The sequence below is a fragment of the Rhinolophus hipposideros genome (assembly GCF_964194185.1).
Source record: "Rhinolophus hipposideros genome assembly, chromosome: 6".
In the NCBI taxonomy this organism is placed as follows: domain Eukaryota; kingdom Metazoa; phylum Chordata; class Mammalia; order Chiroptera; family Rhinolophidae; genus Rhinolophus; species Rhinolophus hipposideros.
Window position 1 is genome coordinate 91,469,375 of NC_138052.1, and position 18,869 is coordinate 91,488,243.

The following is an 18,869-nucleotide window of genomic DNA, read 5'->3' on the forward strand; positions in this document are numbered from 1 at the left end:
ATTTTTACATTTCTTCACTTTATACACTTGTTCTATAATAAGGAAATAGCTGTTAAATCACAAATGGCTGATTTCCCTATACATTCCAAAATAAATCACAGAAGTTATTTCCTTTAGGAAAAAAAGAAAATACTGTTTCTCATTAAAGGGGAAACACTCCAAAGAAATCCAGATGCTGAGATCCTCTGCAGTATCTCAAACAATACCCTGGGGCTCCCCGGTGACAAGTACTGTAAAGTCCTGTCAGGGTGACATAATGAGTATTCTCAGTCACCAGACCATCACACAAAACTTCAGATTTTATGATAATATGTCTGTTTCAATATAATTTAAAATGTTTGTCAAAATATAATCCATTTTTTGGCTTCATTTCTTAGATATCACCAATTTTTATCATACATCAGGTCTATCCTAATATGGGAATATTTATCTGACTTTGTGAGTATTTGAAATGGAAAACATAATCACATTTCTCATGTGGTCACAAGAATGGCGTTGACTGTAATTTCTTGAATTTCTTCCCAGTGACCTCTGAAGTCACCCAGCCTGGTCCATTTTTTTGCCTAGTCCTTCTTAGACCCTGCATGAAGAAAATTGCATCCTAGTTTGTAACACCTATGGAGTGTAACCCCTCTGGAAGGAGACTCTAAACCAGGGGTGTCCAAACTGCGGCCCGCGGGCCCACTGCGGTCCGCAATCTATTGTTAATTGGCCCGCAGCAAATTCCAAAAATATATTTAGTTTACTTAAATAAACCAGGTGAGGCAATACGCACTTCACCGGCTGTTTGTGTATTTTACCGCATATGGCCCTTGGTGAAAAACGTTGAAAAAAGTTTTGACACCCCTGCTCTAAACTATGAGAACAAAAACTATTCTAAGAGCTCCTTGAAAAGTGGAGAGTCAAAATTTCCCAGCTGAACCTAATGAATCCTGTGAACTGTTAATTAAAAATTGGTCAAATTAGAGACACAGAGGAACTTTCTGAATGCAGCTTTGCTTCACCAGTGTTTCCCCTTCTGAATCACAGAACAGAGAAAATGATGTGTGTGACTCCTTTCTCAATTCTCCTATCATAAATACATACAAGAAAAGTGAATTCATTACATTCAATGGCTCCTATAAAGCATTAGGAAGTAATTCTCTTGAACAACCCATCTTGAAAAAGTCTATCTGGGTGCCAGAAATGCTTTATCTCTTGATCTGGGTCATGCTTGCTTACTTGTGTGTATACATATATACATATATGTATATACGTATATATGTATATATGTATATATGTGTGTGTATACACACATATGTATATATGTAAATACATGTAAATATTTATTTGGCTGTACACTGAATGTAAAATATACTTTTTTTAAAAAAAAGTCAGCCAAATGGTCAACCAGGATCAATGGTTTAGAAAATTGTTGAGTCAAAATGGTAGCAGTGCTAAATAACAAAAATGGAGAAGGTAATTTTTAAAATTGAGCACCAATGTAGTCTGATTTGAAATTGGATTTTTTTAAATTGCTAACTTAGCAGTTGGCTTTCTCATCATTCAATCCTTTATAAAAAAAAATCTATAGCTGCTTTCCTCATAAAAACCTTAGATAAAATGGGAGAGATACTGCTCAGAATCTTTTAATAAAACTAATCTTACAACTTTTATTAATTTTTCTCTATAGGAGACCGAGGTTTTCCAGGAACAAAAGGATCACCAGGTTGTCCTGGAGAAATCGGAAAGCCAGGCTTACCTGGAAAGCCAGGCGTCCCAGGAGCCAAGGTCTTTGAGAATTAGACTTCTGAATGATATGGGGATGAGGGGGAGCAATTATAGTTGGCCAATTAGGTTGTTCCTGCCAATCAGGATGCTTTGTGTGGACAAATTATCAAAATATTGGTAGATGATAAAGATATTGCATTCGTTTAAAGTTTCTTGAATCATCCCTCCCTTTTAGAAAGGAAAATAAAAGGTGTTAGGAAACAGGTTTGCTTCTCTATTCCTTCCTTAATCTTCAGAAACATTCATGATATTTTAAAGGGGAGAACTCTTGGAAGAAACATGGACAGCTATGAGAAAAAAACTATCAAAAGAAGAGACATCTAGATTGTTTACAGAAAATTCCACAATATTCTGAAAAGGTGGAGGCTCTAAAGAATTGAGGATAATTTTATAGAAAAGTCAGCAGCTAGAGTGGAAAAAGGAAACTTGGTGGAATGGTGGTGACTGTCAAAAGAGACTTAGAAGCTCTACAATGAAAATATTATTTTCAAGTATAATAAGTAGCCCAAAAGACCCGTCAATCAATAGTCAATAAGGATTTGGAAGCATTATATAGTAAAACTAACATAATTTCTGTGCTATAGGGAGAACCAGGACTAGCCATGCCTGGAGAACCAGGAACACCAGGTTTTCCAGGAGAAAGAGGCAATTCTGGGGAAAATGGAGAAATTGGACTCCCTGGATTTCCCGGTCTCCCTGGAATTCCAGGAACTGGAGGGCTTGATGGACCACAAGGTACCATAGCAAGTGCAATTACTTTTCTCCATTATGAGCTCAGCTAAAATGCAGCAAATTGAATATGTAGGGATGACGGATTCTTCTCAAACAAAGCTCTAGATCAATAAATACTAGAAGCTGTGGGGCCTAATTATTTGTCCATTCAAAATTGTTGCCCTACCTTTGCTCCTTCTTTCCTTCCTTCTTCCTTCTTTGCTTCTTAAAGAGTTTCCTCTTAGACATATTAATGGTATTACATATTGGTCCGATTTAGGGGGAGAAATTACAGAAGAGTTCTTGGGATAGCAATACTAGGACCTTGGCTTTTGGCACCTGAATATATTCTTGGACTCTGTTTTGCAGGGGATCCAGGGCAGCCTGGACCACCTGGAGAAAAAGGACTTCCAGGAAGGTGCACAGAGGGTCCCAGGGGAGCCCAAGGACTTCCAGGCTTAAATGGACTGAAAGGGCAACAAGGTAAGAGGAGGGCCTCAAAACTAGTCATTATATGGGCAAGTGGCTTGGGACTCCTACTTTACGCTTTGCTGTTTAACCTCGGAGCTGTCCAGCAACAAGTCCGGACCAGTGTTCAGTGGAAAATGGTTATTTCAGAAATACAAATTTTGTTGTCATGGATTTGTTGCAGTGAGTACCACCCTGTAGATTAAGAAACCTGAAGTTAATATAATAAGTTGGATTGTGTCTTGTATGCAAGAAAATATGAACACTGAATATGTATATTTATATATATATTTATATATTACATAAAAACTCTCAAAAAAGTTTTACCTTTATAAGTATATTAAAGTGACAAATTTATCCTTATTATGAAAATAAAGTGAATGTCTTAAAAATACCTGTTTAACAAGTTACAAACTAAAATATGTAGTTGATTGTTTTAAAGCATCCTAAAAGAAAGGTACAAAAACAAATCTAAATTATGTGGACTAGATGGTGCAGACAATGGGAAACTTACTGTATCTTTTTGGCTGATCTCAACCAGATCTGTGATCTATTATTACTGGGGAAAACCCTCCAGGACTCAGCTAATGCCTTTGGGCTACGATACTGCTTATGTGTTCACAAACAAGTTTGTGGCCAAAATGGTAATTGTAGTGGTTCTCTTGTTGTTTCCAGAAGCATCTGGTGGCTCGCTCTATGTGAGTGGCTCTGAATGTATTCTACAAGTTAAAGACAGAGCCACAGTCATACCAGATCCAAATTCTACATTTTTATTACTACATGAGCCATTGAAACAGAGAATGTTAAAGCCAGAAGGGATCTTAAAAATTTTATAGAAGGGGACGTAAATCAGTCAATCCGATAAGTATGTGGTTTGCTCAAAATCATACAGCTACATATTTACAGCCACAAAATATTTCTGGAGTTTGGGAGTGTACTTGTGTTCATTCATTCATTCATTCATTCACTTATTCAAATATAGGCAGAAGAGGCGAAACTGGGCTAAAGGGAGACCCAGGTATTCCGGGCTTGGATAGGTCAGGAATTCCTGGAGAACCTGGACCACCAGGAAAACCAGGTCATCGAGGTGACATGGGACCACCTGGTCAAAAAGGATATCCAGGAAATCCAGGATTTTTAGGGCCACCAGGTATCCTTTTTTATGCTTTTATTTTTCTTCTACTATCTTCTCCCACATTTTTCTTTTCAGGTGGCTCTATAAACTGGGCATAGGCATAGGCTTTTGCTTCTATGCTTCTCTTTCAGTTAGTATAAGATTTTTTTCTTCTGAATAATTTGCAAGGGGCCAGCGGGCAAGGTAATAGGAGTGACATTTCACAATTTTCTAGGATGTGATTATTTGTGTAATCTTTTTCATCTATTACTACTAAACTATATTTGCTAGTATTTTGTTGAGATTTTTTACATCAATAATCATAAGGGATACTGGTCATATCAGTATCATGCTGATCTGTTTTCTTTTCTTACGATGTCTATGCCTGGTTTTTGTATCAGAGTAATGCTGGCCTCATAGAACAAGATAGATAGTGTTTCTTCCTCTTGTATTTCCTAGAAGAATTTGTGAAGATGGATATTCTTTAAAATGTTTAGTACAACTCAACAGTGGAGTCATCTGGGTCTAGGCTTTTCTTTGTGGGAAGTTTGTAAATTACTAATTCATTTGCATCACTTGTTATGGGTTTGCTCAGATTTTCTGTTTCTTCTTGAGTCAGTTTTGGTAGTCTGTGCCTTCTAGGAAGTTGTCCATTTTGTCTACATTACGTGATTTGCTGGCATATACTTAGCTGTTCCTAGTATTCCCTTATAATACTTTTTATTTCATCACTGTTTTTTATAGCTTGTATGTTTGGGAAGAATATTCCAACAGTTTCCTCATGCATAAGAATCTCCTTGATCTTTCCTCCAAAGAAGAGCCCAGAATAACAACTTCACCTGGAAATTTTCCTTTCATTCATATCACTGAGATACTATCATGTGCCAGCAGTGTTCCTGGTCATAGAGACACGTCAGTGGACGAGACCCCACCTCCGGCGGTGGGGGAGACAATAACAAACACATTTAAAAACTAAATTCAGCTCTAAGCAACTGCTGTAAAGAAAATATTAGGTTGGTGCAAAACTAATTGCGATTTAAAACATTAAAAATAATTACAAAAACTGAAACTACTTTTGCACCAACCTAATAAAATAAGGGAGTATAACAGAAAGCTATTATTAGTCAGGGATTGGGAGGAGGGAATGATCCAAAACTTCAACATATTCTATTCTCACCCACAAACGTGATTTGCTACCAATGACTTATACGCGATGTAAAAAGATCGTTTACTGATCCACCTCCTAGACAAATATGGTTATTTTCCTATTTACAGAAACCATTTCTTTAACTCCCAACCGCCCTTCTGATTGTAATTCATTTTATTAGATGGAGTATTTGCTTTCCTCATTCCGCACAACATGTGCTGCTTTGTGTTACTTTGTTTCCATAGGTGAAAAGGGATCGGATGGGATGATGGGCTACCCCGGAAACATTGGCCTTCCAGGGCCTCCCGGGAACCCAGGCACCCCGGGCCAGAAGGGTAAGTGATGGAAGCTCTTTCCAGCTATCAGGGGGCATGAACAATGTTCACTCATTTAACAGCAAAATAAATTATATTGTATTCTTTGAGGGGAAAATAGTTCTGAGAGAACCACGTATTTGATTTTGCTCTTTTCTATATTCCTTGTTTTTCATTTGAATGGGATCGTATTTTCTCCTTGCAGGCTTATATGCTACCCTCATGTGGCTGCCTGATTGGAGAAACCATTGATCAAGTACTCAGCACTGTTAACCTTTTTGGCTTATTTGTTTTGTTGTGTTTTATGGTAAGCGCTGTTACCTTTTGAATCCTTAGGAATTACTTAAAGAATTGAGGAATTGCTGTTGTTACTCCTGTCTTATAGGTAGCTTTGGAATTCCAGGAGCAAAGGGTAAGAGAGGACCCCCAGGAGCCAAGGGGGAAGAAGGAGCTAAAGGAATTCCCGGGCCTTCTCAAATATCCCACTTACTGGGGGACAAAGGAGAGCCAGGCCTCAAAGGTACAGACGGCCTTACGTTTAGAACCAGAACATGAGAGCTGATTCTGAGACTTAGACTTATCCGGGCCAGTCCTCTTCGTTAGCAGATGAGGACAGTGGGGGTAGTTTAATTTAACTGCCCGCAGTCACACAGCCAGTTGGTGGCCCAAGCCTGGATTAGAACTGGGTCTTGGGTGCCTTGTATGATAATATGCTGCCTCTTTAAGGCATAACGTTTTATTTCTCAGTTAATTCTGCATGTTGGTCTGCTATATTTAAATTGTCACTAGTCAATTTTAAATTATAAACCCTCAAAGTCCATTTTTGGAATGTACGTAGAAAATCAAACCCTTAAGAAATGCCACGTAAAAAGCTTCCCTGGCTGAAAAAGAAATCTCGACACCAGATTCCACTTTATTCCATCAGCTATCGGGATGAAATTTTATCATTGCATCTAAAAACTACTTCTCATGCTCAAAACCCTTTGGAGAATAATAACTAAAAAGAAAATATGTTTTAACTGAAAATTGATGCTTCAGAGTGCTGTTCTCAGCTATAACTACCAGACTAAAATTCAAACCCAATCAAATTATTTCAAGTTATTTGAGCCCTTTCTCTGACAGTTTTTGTTATATGATCAATACAACCAATGTAAAATCAAAATTTAAGAAAGCCTGACCTATGGTCTCCTTGACCAATTTTAATCCTAATTAATTTTAGAAAAACAGAATTTCAATGTAAAATGAAATGTTTACAGAACAAACTGTCATAGCACCGAAGAATAAAGGGAAAATGTGTTTGCAGTTGCAAAACCCTGTCAAGTTTTGAGTAATTTGTAATAAATTCTGAAAAGTGAAATTGTATTCAACAAATATGTATATGCTTGACACATAAAGATTTATAGTCCAAGTAAAGGTTTTCCTAAAAATTCTACAGGGTGCTGTAGAACACGCTAGAAAGACTGAATAGTTGTCTTTCCCAGAACTAGGAAGGACTTCACAGAAGTAATATCTGGCCAGGATCTGGAGAGTAATTGAATCCAACTAATTTGCCAAGTTAAAAAAATGTATAATCATTGGAAAAATAAATTCATAGAAAGTTTTTTTTTTTCCATAAGGAAAATTAAGAAATAACAGTCTTTTGGGTAGTTCCTATTTAATCTGGTGTCAAAGAGATAGTTTAGTTCTAGGTCAAATGGGAGATTGCACTACATTTTTTGCAATGAAATAGAAACTAATATGAATTTCATAAAACTGCAAAAACGATCTAAGCCACGATGCGGGGGCAAAAAAATACTGCCACAAATGTCCAGTCTTCATAAACTGCCTGCATAGACACTGTTTCACTGGGCTAGTCTAGATGATTTAGATAGTGTTAAAAACATTTTGAAAAAATATGAATACCATGTCTGTGCCTACACAAATTAAAATTTGGATCTAACATCATGAATGCACAACAGATACTAATTTACAATTAAAGAATTCCTTTTGTAAAGTATGGAAGAACACATGCTATTTCTATGCTTGTATCAGAATTCTTTTACTCACCCAAAGTTCAATATGCATGGAAGCTGCCTGAATGTTTTCTTTTGGCTTTTCAAATACATAACCAAGTAGCAGAGATTGAACAATAACAACAAAAAGATCATATTACCTAGTACTCTCTAATTTCAATGCGTTTTTTTTTTAACTGAATTTGTGGCTTAAAGACATCCACTGCAAATGGATGAGATATTGAAGGTACAGGTAAGCACAACTGTCATCTCCTAAAGGAGCCTGCGCAGGAGACATGGGCATATGTATGAAAAGATAATGCATACTACAAGGTGGAAATTAATACTATTGTGTGTTTTTAACAAAGACCTATGTAGCACTTACCACATGCAGGTACTGTTCTAAGTATTACAAACATTGACTCATTTAATCCTCACAATACCCCTAGGAGTAGGTTAGGGCTCTCATCCCATTTTACAGATAAAGAATGGAGAGGTCAAATTAATGCGCTCATACGAAGTGGCAGAGATGGGGATTTACACTGAAATAGTTGGTACAGAATCCATCCACTGTGCTGACAGGTACCACTGACAGTGAGTCCGGTGGGAGGTGAGGGAAGCAGAAAACACAGCAACCAAGGTAGTTGGAGAGGCCCCGGGAAAGAGGATTAAAATTATGAGTAAGAGTCAGATAAGCAAATAATACTCTTGGCTTAAAATCTTACCGAGGCTCCCCATGCTTTAAGCATTCAAACTTTGTAGGTTGTCATACACGGTTATCACTTGCCCTTTGCCTACCTCTCCAGCCAAAGAACATTTATTTATTCAATAATTATTTTTCAGTCCCTATTAATTAGGCATTTTACTCTGTCCTGAAGACACAGAAGTGAACAGAGCAGAGGGAGTATCCTGTCATGAGAAAAGTTACAGTTCAGTGGGGAGAAAGAGACATTAATGGATTCATAAACATTTTCTGTATAGGGCCAGGTAGTAAATATCTTAGGCTTTCTGGACCATATGTGGTCCCTATGCATAATCTTCTTTAGTGTTTGTTTCTCTGCTTATTTGGTTACAGCCCTTTAAAAATGTAAAAGCCATCCTTAGCTCTCTAGCCATACAACACCAAGCCAGATTCAGCCTACAGGCGGTAAGTAGTTTGCCAACTAAATAATATATATTTTTAAATTATGATAAATCACATAAATGGAAGAAATAAAGGTTATGAAAGAAAATAACCTAACTGCCTGGTATTCACCACTCCTTTGCACATGCTTTTTTCTTGCCTGGGGATCCTACACCATTCCGTGCTTTTTTCATCCAACTGGATCCCACTCAGTCTTCAAGATTGAGCTAAAAAAACACTCCTCTTCCAGAAATTCTTTCCTGTAGCATATTGTGCCCAACTCTGTTACAGAACTTATCACACTGGGCGGCAATTGTTTACTTGGTTATCTCTCCAGTGAAACACTAAAAACTTGGGGGCAGGGGACATGATTTATGTCTCCAGTACTCAGCATAAGACCTGTCTATTGATTAGACACTCACTCCATATGGGAACGAGTAAATATGTAACCAGGAAATAGCTAAGGGAAGTGGGTCTGCTTGAGAAAAGGCACAAGGCCAGGCCATCCACAGATGGTAGAATGCTTCAAATGCCAGCAGAAGAAGTTCATGCTTTATACTGTAGTTCATCATTTAGAGACACTCAAGGAATATTTTTGAGCAGGAAAATAATGTGATAAAAGCCGTGCTTTACACAAGCAGGATGGTGTTGTGGGAAGTCTGTGAGCTTCCCCAACTGCAGAACTGGGTTCCAATTCCCCACATTACCACAGATGGATGGTGTGACTACAGATTAGCCCACTGACTTCTTAGAGTCAATTTTCTCACCTCTTCATCCAATCTGGAAAGGCTCATGAATAAAAGAAAATAATATCTGACTTTAAGGAAGAGGATGTCATCAAAATGGCGGCATGAGGTGAGCCTCTGTAAAACTCTCCTGGAATTTACAACAAATCGAACAACAATAACTCCACATAGGACTGCCTGCACAGCAGACAGGCAAGACGAAGAGGCCCACTACAGAATTCACCTAAAGGTGGTCGAATCGCACGAACGGGGAAAGAGGGAAGGAAGAAGTGCGGAGATGGAGCCGCGTGGCCACAGGACACAGACCTAGCTCAGTGCTCCGAGCTCGCTGCATCCCGGAACTACTGCAGCTGTGGGAGAGGGAAGAACTCGGACTGTTAGGGTTCTGCTTATGGCCCACAGGGCTGAGGGAGCAGCATGTAACACAGCTGAACCCAACGCTCAGGGCAGAGACCACGGAGAAAAGACTGAGGGAAGGAGGCTGAAAATGGTGGTTTAAGCCCTCACTGCCTAGCAGAGAATGGAAGCCTTAGGCACTGAGACTAGCCGCCCCCTCCCTACCCTCTCAGAGCTCGCCCTGCCCCCCCCCCCCCGCCCGGTGCTAGAAGCGGAACAGTAGCAGTGTCAGATCAAAGGACAGAATATTTGCTGTTCTGAGAACTGTGGACCACAGACACAGATTCACAGCCCAACTAGTTCTGGCAAAGGGGAGGGAGCTGTGGAAGCAAGACCAGCTGTGGTGGTGGTCGCCACCATTGCTCTGGGCCACCTCTCACAACTCACCCCGGCTGTGGCCCCACCTATCTGGGCGGATCCCTGCAGGAGTAAACAGAACTGCTGAAACATACGGGTTCTGAATCTGGTGCAGGAAGAGCTTTGGAACTTCAAAAGCTCTCTGCATACCCACACAACACTGTGCCCTGTGACCCAGGGGAACTATTAACAGAGGAGAAGCCCGTCTCCCAGGGAATCTTCCCATTGTGTGAGAAGCTGGAATAGTGCAGAGAAAACATAGCAGTACCGTGTGAGAGAGAAAAACAAGGCTGCAGTCAGAGAGAAAATAAAACATTCTACCAACGAGTACTGGAAAACAAAAGAAAGACTTCTTCCTATCAACCTGTTGCAGAAGCCACTCCTGTAGATGTCTAGGAAGAGAAATAGTAAATCAGTGATTGCCATGAATAACCAAGGCAACAAGATAGCTCAGAAAGAAAGTGAAAAGTCTCCAGAAAAGGAACCTAAAGATATGGAAATTTGTGACTTAAATGACAGAGAATTCAAGATTGCAGTTCTGAAAAAACTCGAGATGCAAGAAAACACAGAAAGGCAGTTTAATGACTCAGAAACACAATCAAAGAACAACATGAGCATTTTACGAAAGAGATTGAAATTTTAGAAAAGAACCAAATAGAATTTCTGGAGATTAAAAACTCAGTAGAAGAAATTAACAATGAAATAACCAGCTTAGGTAGTAGAGTCGACCAGATGGAGGATAGAATCAGTGACATCGAAGATGGAAACCTGGAAATTACACAGAGGGAAGAAGAAAGAGACTTGAGACTTAAAAGAAATGAAAGAACTCTATAAGAACTTTCTGACTCCATCAGAAAGAGCAATGTAAGAATAATGGGCATACCAGAAGAAGAAGAAAGAGAGAAGGGAAAGAGAGAAGGGAACCAGAAGAAGAAGAAAGAGAGAAGAAAGAGAGAAGAGAGAGTATATTCAAACAAATTGTCGACGAGAACTTCCCAAACTTGTGGACAGAACTGGATCCTCAAATCCAAGAAGCAAATAGAACACCTAATTACCTCAATCCCAACAGGCCTTCTCCAAGGCACATTGTATTGAAGCTGTCTAAAAATCAACGACAAAGAAAGAATCCTCAAGGCAGCCAGGGAAAAGAAGACGGTAACCTACAAAGGAAAGCCCATTAGATTATCATCAGATTTTTCAGCAGAAACTCTACAAGCCAGGAGGGAGTGGAACCAAATATTCAAATTATTGGAAGAGAGAAATTATGAGCCAAGAATAATATATCCAGCAAAGATATCCTTTAGATATGAAGTAGGAATAAAGACCTTTCCACACATACAGAAGCTGATGGAATTTTCTAATACATGACCTGCACTACAAGAAATACTAAAGGAGGCTATTCGACCACCATCAACAGGGACAATTTGTGGCCACCAAAACATAAAAAGGGGGAGAGTAAAGGCCTGAACCGGAATATGGGAATGGAGAAAGTAAGCGTGCTGAAGAAAATGGAATACTCTAAATATCAAACTGTCTTTTACATAAACTTAAATGTAACCACTCAAAAAAAAAAAAATCCAGAACTGAAATATGTACTGTAATAAAAGAAGAAACAGAGGGAAACATCACAGAATACCACCACACAGAAATAATAAACAACAAGAAGGCAAAGAAACAATGGAGACACAGACTTACCAGAAAACTAAAGATAGAATGACAGGAAATCCTCACATATCAATAATCACCCTGAATGTAAATGGACTGAACTCACCAATAAAAAGGCACAGAGTAGCAGACTGGATCACAAAACTAAACCCAACCATATGCTGTCTCCAAGAGACACATCTCAGCTACAAGGACAAGCATAGACTCAAAGTGAAAGGGTGGAAATTGACACTCCAAGCAAATGATATCCAGAGAAAATTAGGTTTAGTCATACTGATATCAGATGAAGCAGACTTCAGGTTAAAAAAGGTAACGAGACAAAGATGGACATTTCATAATGGTAAAGGGGACTATACAACAAGAAGACATAACAGTTATCAATATTTATGCCCCCAATCAGGCAGCACCGAAATATACCAAGCAACTACTAACAGAACTAAAGGGAGAAATTGACCAAAACATAATTATACTAGGGAATTTAAATACATCATGGATAGATCATCCAAACAGAAAATAATTAACAAAATAGCAGCCCTAAATGACACATTAGATGAAATGGACATAATTGACATATATAGAGCACTTCATCCTAAAACATCAGACTATACATTCTTTCCTAGTGTACATGGAACATTCTCAAGGATAGACCATATATTGGGACATAAAATCAGCCTCAGCAAGTTTAAGAAGATTGAAATCATACCAAGCATATTCTCTGATCACAAGGCTTTGAAATTGGATATCAACTGCAAACAGAAAGCAGGAAAAAACACAAATACATGGAGATTAAACAACATACTTTTAAAGAACGACTGGGTCAAAGAAGAAATTAGAGGAGAGATCAAAAGGTACATACCAACAAATGACAATGAAAATACATCCTACAAAAATTTTGGGGATGCAGTGAAAGCAGTTTTAAGACGGAAATTTATATCATTACAGACCTATCTCAAAAAACAAGAAAAATCCCAAATAAATAACTTCATGCTACACCTTAAAGAACTAGAAAAAGAAAAACAAGTGAAACCCAAGGTCAGCAGAAGAAAGGAAATAACAAAAATCAGAGCAGAACTAAATGAAATAGAGAACAAAAAGACAATAGAAAAAATTAATGTGACAAAGAGCTGGTTCTTTGAAAAGATTAACAAAATTGACAAACCCTTGGCTAGACTCACTAAGATAAAAAGAGAGAAGACACTAACAAAATCAGAAATGAAAAAAGGGAAGTTATCACGGACACTACAGAAATACACAGGATCATCCAAGAATACTACGAAGGACTATATGCCACCAAATTCAATAACCTAGAAGAAACGGACAAGTTCTTAGAAATATATAGCCTTCCAAGGCTGAACCAAGAAGAACTGGAAAATCTAAACAGACACATCACCAGTAACGAAATTGAATCAGTCATCCAAAACCTTCCCAAAAGCAAAAGTCCAGGACCAGATGGCTTCACTAGTGAATTCTACCAAACCTTCAGAGAGGATCTAACAATCCTGCTCAAACTCTTCCAAAAAACTGAAGAAGAGACAGTACTCCCTAACTCATTTTATGAGGCCAACATTACCCTGATACCAAAACCTGGTAAGGACAACACAAAAAAAGAAAACTATAGACCAATATCTCTGATGAATACTGATGCAAAAATCCTAAACAAAATTCTAGCAAATTGAATACAACAATGCATTAAAAAGATTACTTATCATGACCAAGTGGGGTTCATCCCCGGGGCATTAGGATGGTTCAACATCCACAAATCCATCAATGTGATACATCACATAAACAAAATAAAGGACAAAAGTCATATGATTATATCAATTGATGCAGAAAAAGCATTTGACAAGATACAACATCCATTTATGATTAAAACATTTAATAAAATAGGTATAGAAAGAAAATACCTTAACATAATAAAGGCCATCTATGACAAGGCCTCAGCTAATCTTATAATTAATGGTGAAAAACTGAAGCCCTTGCCTCTACGTTCAGGAACATGACAGGGCTGTCCCCTATCACCTCTGCTATTCAACATAGTGTTGGAAGTCCTTGCCAGAGCAATCAGGCAAGAGAAAGAACTAAAAGACATCCAAATTAGGAATGAAGAAGTTAAATTATCACTCTTTGCTGATGACATGATGCTATATATAGAAAACCCTAAGGACTCCACCAAAAAGCTATTAGAAACATTCAACGAATACAGTAAAGTTGCTGACTACAAAATCAATGTACAAAAGTCCATTGCATTCCTATATACTAACAATGAAATCTCAGAAAAAGAAATACAAAAATCAATTCCTTTTGCAATTGCAGCAAAAAGAATAAAATACCTAGGAATAAAATTAACCAGGGATGTGAAGGACCTATATGCTGAAAACTATGACTTTTTTTTTTTTTTTAGATTTTATTGGGGAAGGGCAACACGACTTTATTGGGGAACAATGTGTACTTCCAGGCCTTATTTTCCAAGTCAAGTTGTTGTCCTTTCAATCTTAGTTGTGGAGGGCGCAGCTCAGCTCCAGGTCCAGTTGCCATTTCTAGTTGCAGGGGGCACAGCCCACCATCCCTTGCGGGAGTCGAACCAGCAATCTTGTGGTTGAGAGGACGCACTCCAACCAACTGAGCCATCCAGGAGCTCAGTGGCAGCTCAGCTCCAGGTGCCGCATTCAATTTTAGTTGCAGGGGGCACTGCCCACCATCCCTTGGAGGACTCGAGGAATTGAACTGGCAATCTTGTAGTTGACAGCCCATGCTCCAACCAACTGAGCCATTCGGGAGGCAGCTCAGCTCAAGGTGCCTGTGTTCAATCTTAGTTGCAGGGTGTGTTGCCCACCATCCCTTGCAGGACTCAGAGTTGAACTGGGAACCTTGTGATTGAAAGCCCACTGGCCCATGTGGGAATCAAACCAGCAGCCTTCAGAGTTAGGAGCATGGAGCTCTAACAACCTGGGCCACTGGGCCGGCCCTATAAGACATTTTTGAAAAAAATTGAAGAAGACAAAAAGAAATGGAAAGACATTCTGTGCTCATGGATTGGAAGAATCAACATAGTAAAAATGGCCATATTACCCAAAGTAATATACAGATTTAATGCAATCCCCATCAAAATCCCAATAGCATTTTTTAAAGAAACAGACAAAAAAATCATCATATTTCTTTGGAACCACAAAAGACCCTGAATAGCCAAAGCAATCTTAAGAAAAAAGAATAGTACTGGAGGTATCACATTCCCTGACTTTAGCTTGTACTACAGGGCTACAATAATCAAAACAGCATGGTATTGGCAGAAAAACAGACACATGGACCAATGGAATAGAATTGAGAACCCAGAAATAAAACCACATAAATATGGACAGGTAATTTTTGAAAAAGAAGCTAAAAACATACAATGGAGGAAAGACAGCCTCTTCAATAAATGGTGCTGGGAGAATTGGATAGCCACGTGCAAAAGAATGAAACTGGACTGCTATCTGTCACCATGTACCAAAATTAATTCAAAATGAATCAAAGATTTAAGCATAAGACCTGACACAATAAACTGCATAGAAGAAAACAGGTACTAAATTTATGGACCTTGGGTTCAAAGAGAATTTTATGAATTTGACTCCAAAGGCAATGGAAGTAAAAGCTGAAATAAACAAATAAGACTATATGAAACATAAAAGCTTCTGCACAGCAAAAGAAACCATTGACAAAATAAAGAGGCAACCAACTGAATGGGAGAAGATTTTTGCAAACAGTGCCTCCGATAAGGGGCTAATATCCAAAATATACAAGGAACTCATGAAACTCAACAACGAAAAAACAAACAACCCAATTGAAAAATGGGCAGAGGACCTGAAGAGACATTTCTCCAAAGAGGACATACAAATGGCAAATAGACATATGAAAAAATGCTCAATATCACTAATCATCAGAGAAACGCAAATAAAAACCACAATGAGATATCACCTCACCCCAGTCAGAATGGCTATCATCAACAAGACAGATAGTAACAAGTGTTGGAGAGGCTGTGGAGAAAAAGGAACCCTCATACACTGTTAGTGGGAATGCAGACTGGTGCAGCCGTTATGGAAGGCAGTGTGGAGGTTCCTCAAAAAACTACGAATAGAATTACCATATGACCCAGCAATCCGTCTCCTGGGTATCTACAAAAAAAAAAAAAATCTAAAAACATTTATCTATAAAGACACGTGTGCTCCAATGTTCATTGCAGCTTTGTTTACAGTGGCCAAGACGTGGAAACAACCAAAATGTTCTTCGATAGATGAATGGATAAAGAAGTTGTGGTATATATACACAATGGAATACTATTCAGCGGTAAGAAAAGATGATCTAGGAACATTTGTGACAACATGGATGGATCTTGAGAGTATAATGCTAAGCGAAATAAGTCAGACAGAAAAAGCAGAGAACCCTATGATTTCACTGATATGTGTTATATAAACCAAAAACAACAAAAGAACAAGACAAACAAATGAGAAACAAAAACTCATAGACACAGACAATAGTTTAGTGGTTACCAGAGGGTAAGGGGGGTGGGGGGTGGGTGATGAGGGTAAGGGGGATCAAATATATGGTGATGGAAGGAGAACTGACTCTGGGTGGTGAACACACAATAGGATTTATAGATGATGTATTACAGAATTGTACACCTGAAATCTATGTAATTTCACTAACAATTGTCACCCCAATAAATTAAAAAAAAAGAATATCTGTCCTATACTAATACTTAATGAATGACAATTATAATAAATGGATTGAGAAGGAGGTAGTCTAGACAAAAATAGTGTAGTATGGTCCTCTGTCATTACTAAAATTAAAAATTAAAAAAGAAGCTATATGTAGGCCATAAATTCTTACAGGGTTTGTTTAAAGTGTTACTAAGATGATAGTTGCTACTTTTCTTTGAGAATTAACTCATGTCAGCCACTGGGCTGATGCTTTGTATGTATTATCTCATTTAATCCTCTTTTTAAAAAGATATAAGTTCACCTTTGCCCATGCTCTTAACAAATACTCTATCCTGTATTACAATAATATCTCATCAATTTTAATCAGGACTAAGATAACTCTGATAAAATTATAACCTGCATTTTTAACACATGGTTTTTAACTTTAGGATTTGCAGGAATGCCTGGTGAGAAAGGACACAGAGGCACCCCAGGGTTACCCGGTTTAAAAGGACACGAAGGGCCACCTGGACCACCGGGACCACCAGGTATAGATGATTCTCTAATAGAAACATCAGGGTTTAAGTTTGCCTAGATCTAAGTGTAACAAAAATGTGTTTCTAGACTTACTGGGTCAAATGTGAATTCAGCTCCAACAGAAATTTGCCTCTAAATTAAATGAAAATAAATGTGTTTGCAGTCAGCTTGTATTAACTAAAAAATATTCACAATATCACACATAGAAGAAAATCAGATAATGCATTAGAGTTTTTCAAATTTGCCTCTTTTTTAAAAAAAAGTTATGGAGTTTGCAAAGTAATTTTTTGAACAGTTAAAGTTGTTCCCCATTCTCTATAATCACATCAGTGACAAAATATATTACATGGTGATAAAATTTCAGTACTGAATGTAGACATTTATTACTATATGATCGTAGCCCCTGTTCCTACAATGATTTTGGTGTTTGAAATCCAGGCCTGCTAACTTTCTAACTTTTTAGAAAATTAGATCTAACTTTCTCTACTTTTACATTTTCTGGGTCTTCAGTCCCCTTCTTATATGAAGGTAAAAAGGCAGCTAAAAAGTACTTAAACCAGCTGGTTGGGCAGCTCTGGATGCATTCATTCATGCAAGCAACAAATATTTATTAAGCACCTACTGTGTCCAGGGATTAAGCAAGGCATATGACTATGTATTTGTTCTCAAGGCCCCAGAGGAGATCCAGGTAGCACTGGGAATCCTGGAGAACCAGGGCCACGTGGCATGCCAGGAAGCATGGGGAACATGGGGGTGCCAGGTAATGTATAAGGTCCTTTTATGAGCCTACAAGCTCACAATGGGTCCCAGTTCTAGATTTTCTGTTGTTTTTTGTTTTGTATTTCCATTTGGTAGAAAGTTGGTGTGATGCAGCTAAATTTACTTTTAGACAAATGTTCGAGGGGCGACTAGAACACAAGCGAGAACAAAAGAAATCTCTGTATTGTGTAAAACTCATCCATTATGACAACCTGATGGATTAGTGATTCCAAAAAGCCACCTTCCTAGGAAAAAGATGGTGTGTGTAAAGACCAAAAGTAGAACACTTCAACATTCCTGTGTTTATCTATTTTACCTGATTTCTTTTCCTAATTTCAGGTTCTAAAGGAGAGAGGGGAACTTTGGGACTCCCAGGTCTACCTGGAAGACCAGGCCTCCCAGGACTTCATGGTCTCCAAGGAGATAAGGGAGAGCCAGGTTATTCTGTAGGTACAAGGCCAGGACCACCAGGACCAAAGGTATATAAGCCATTCAAGTATTTACATTTTGATGGTGAAGTGAGTCCCTTTAAATAGCAACAAGTATATATGGATTCGATGTGGGCAGAGAAAATTGAAAATATGATTGTATTTTCAGGTAGTTATTTGTGTTTGTTTGTTTTCTAATCCTATCTCCACAACTGAGGATGCCTGTCACATGGCTGTCAGCTTCTGAGTTTATTCTCCCCAGTTTCAATTTCCAAGGAATGTCTCATAACTGTCCCTGCAATTTGAGTGTGCTGCCAGAAGGAGGCAATGATCAGAGGCCCGCACAATCTGACATTGAGGTGTTTGTTCTTCCTGTCATGCAAAGGAGCCAGTCTTTGCTATGTACTCATCTCACACTGACTTTTAAAACTAAATTTTCAAAAATTGTAATAAAAAAAATTTGACTTTTTAAATTATAATAAAAGCTGTAAAATAACTGTAGAGCATCATTAAAAAGCAGACAAAATCCTAAGATACATATATTTATCTTTCTTAGTTGTTTCAAAACTTTAAGTATTTTCATTTCATTACACAGAATTTTATCTTGTGTCAATGTGTTCAGTAACTGTGTTGTTAACTAGAGGTTGCATTTCACAACCCTTGCTAGCTT

General features: G+C 38.2%; 1 protein-coding gene across 1 annotated transcript in view; it reads left to right on the forward strand.

Moving 5' to 3' along the window:
* COL4A3 (collagen type IV alpha 3 chain) overlaps positions 1–18,869 on the forward strand; it is a 155,743-nt gene that overhangs the window by 110,532 nt on the left and 26,342 nt on the right. The window contains exons 29-37 of the mRNA XM_081052082.1: positions 1,673–1,770; positions 2,355–2,505; positions 2,851–2,964; positions 3,932–4,099; positions 5,456–5,545; positions 5,910–6,044; positions 16,925–17,023; positions 17,683–17,772; positions 18,111–18,250. Coding sequence (XP_080908208.1) covers positions 1,673–1,770; positions 2,355–2,505; positions 2,851–2,964; positions 3,932–4,099; positions 5,456–5,545; positions 5,910–6,044; positions 16,925–17,023; positions 17,683–17,772; positions 18,111–18,250 — 1,085 coding nt within the window. The remainder of the gene's footprint in view (positions 1–1,672; positions 1,771–2,354; positions 2,506–2,850; positions 2,965–3,931; positions 4,100–5,455; positions 5,546–5,909; positions 6,045–16,924; positions 17,024–17,682; positions 17,773–18,110; positions 18,251–18,869) is intronic.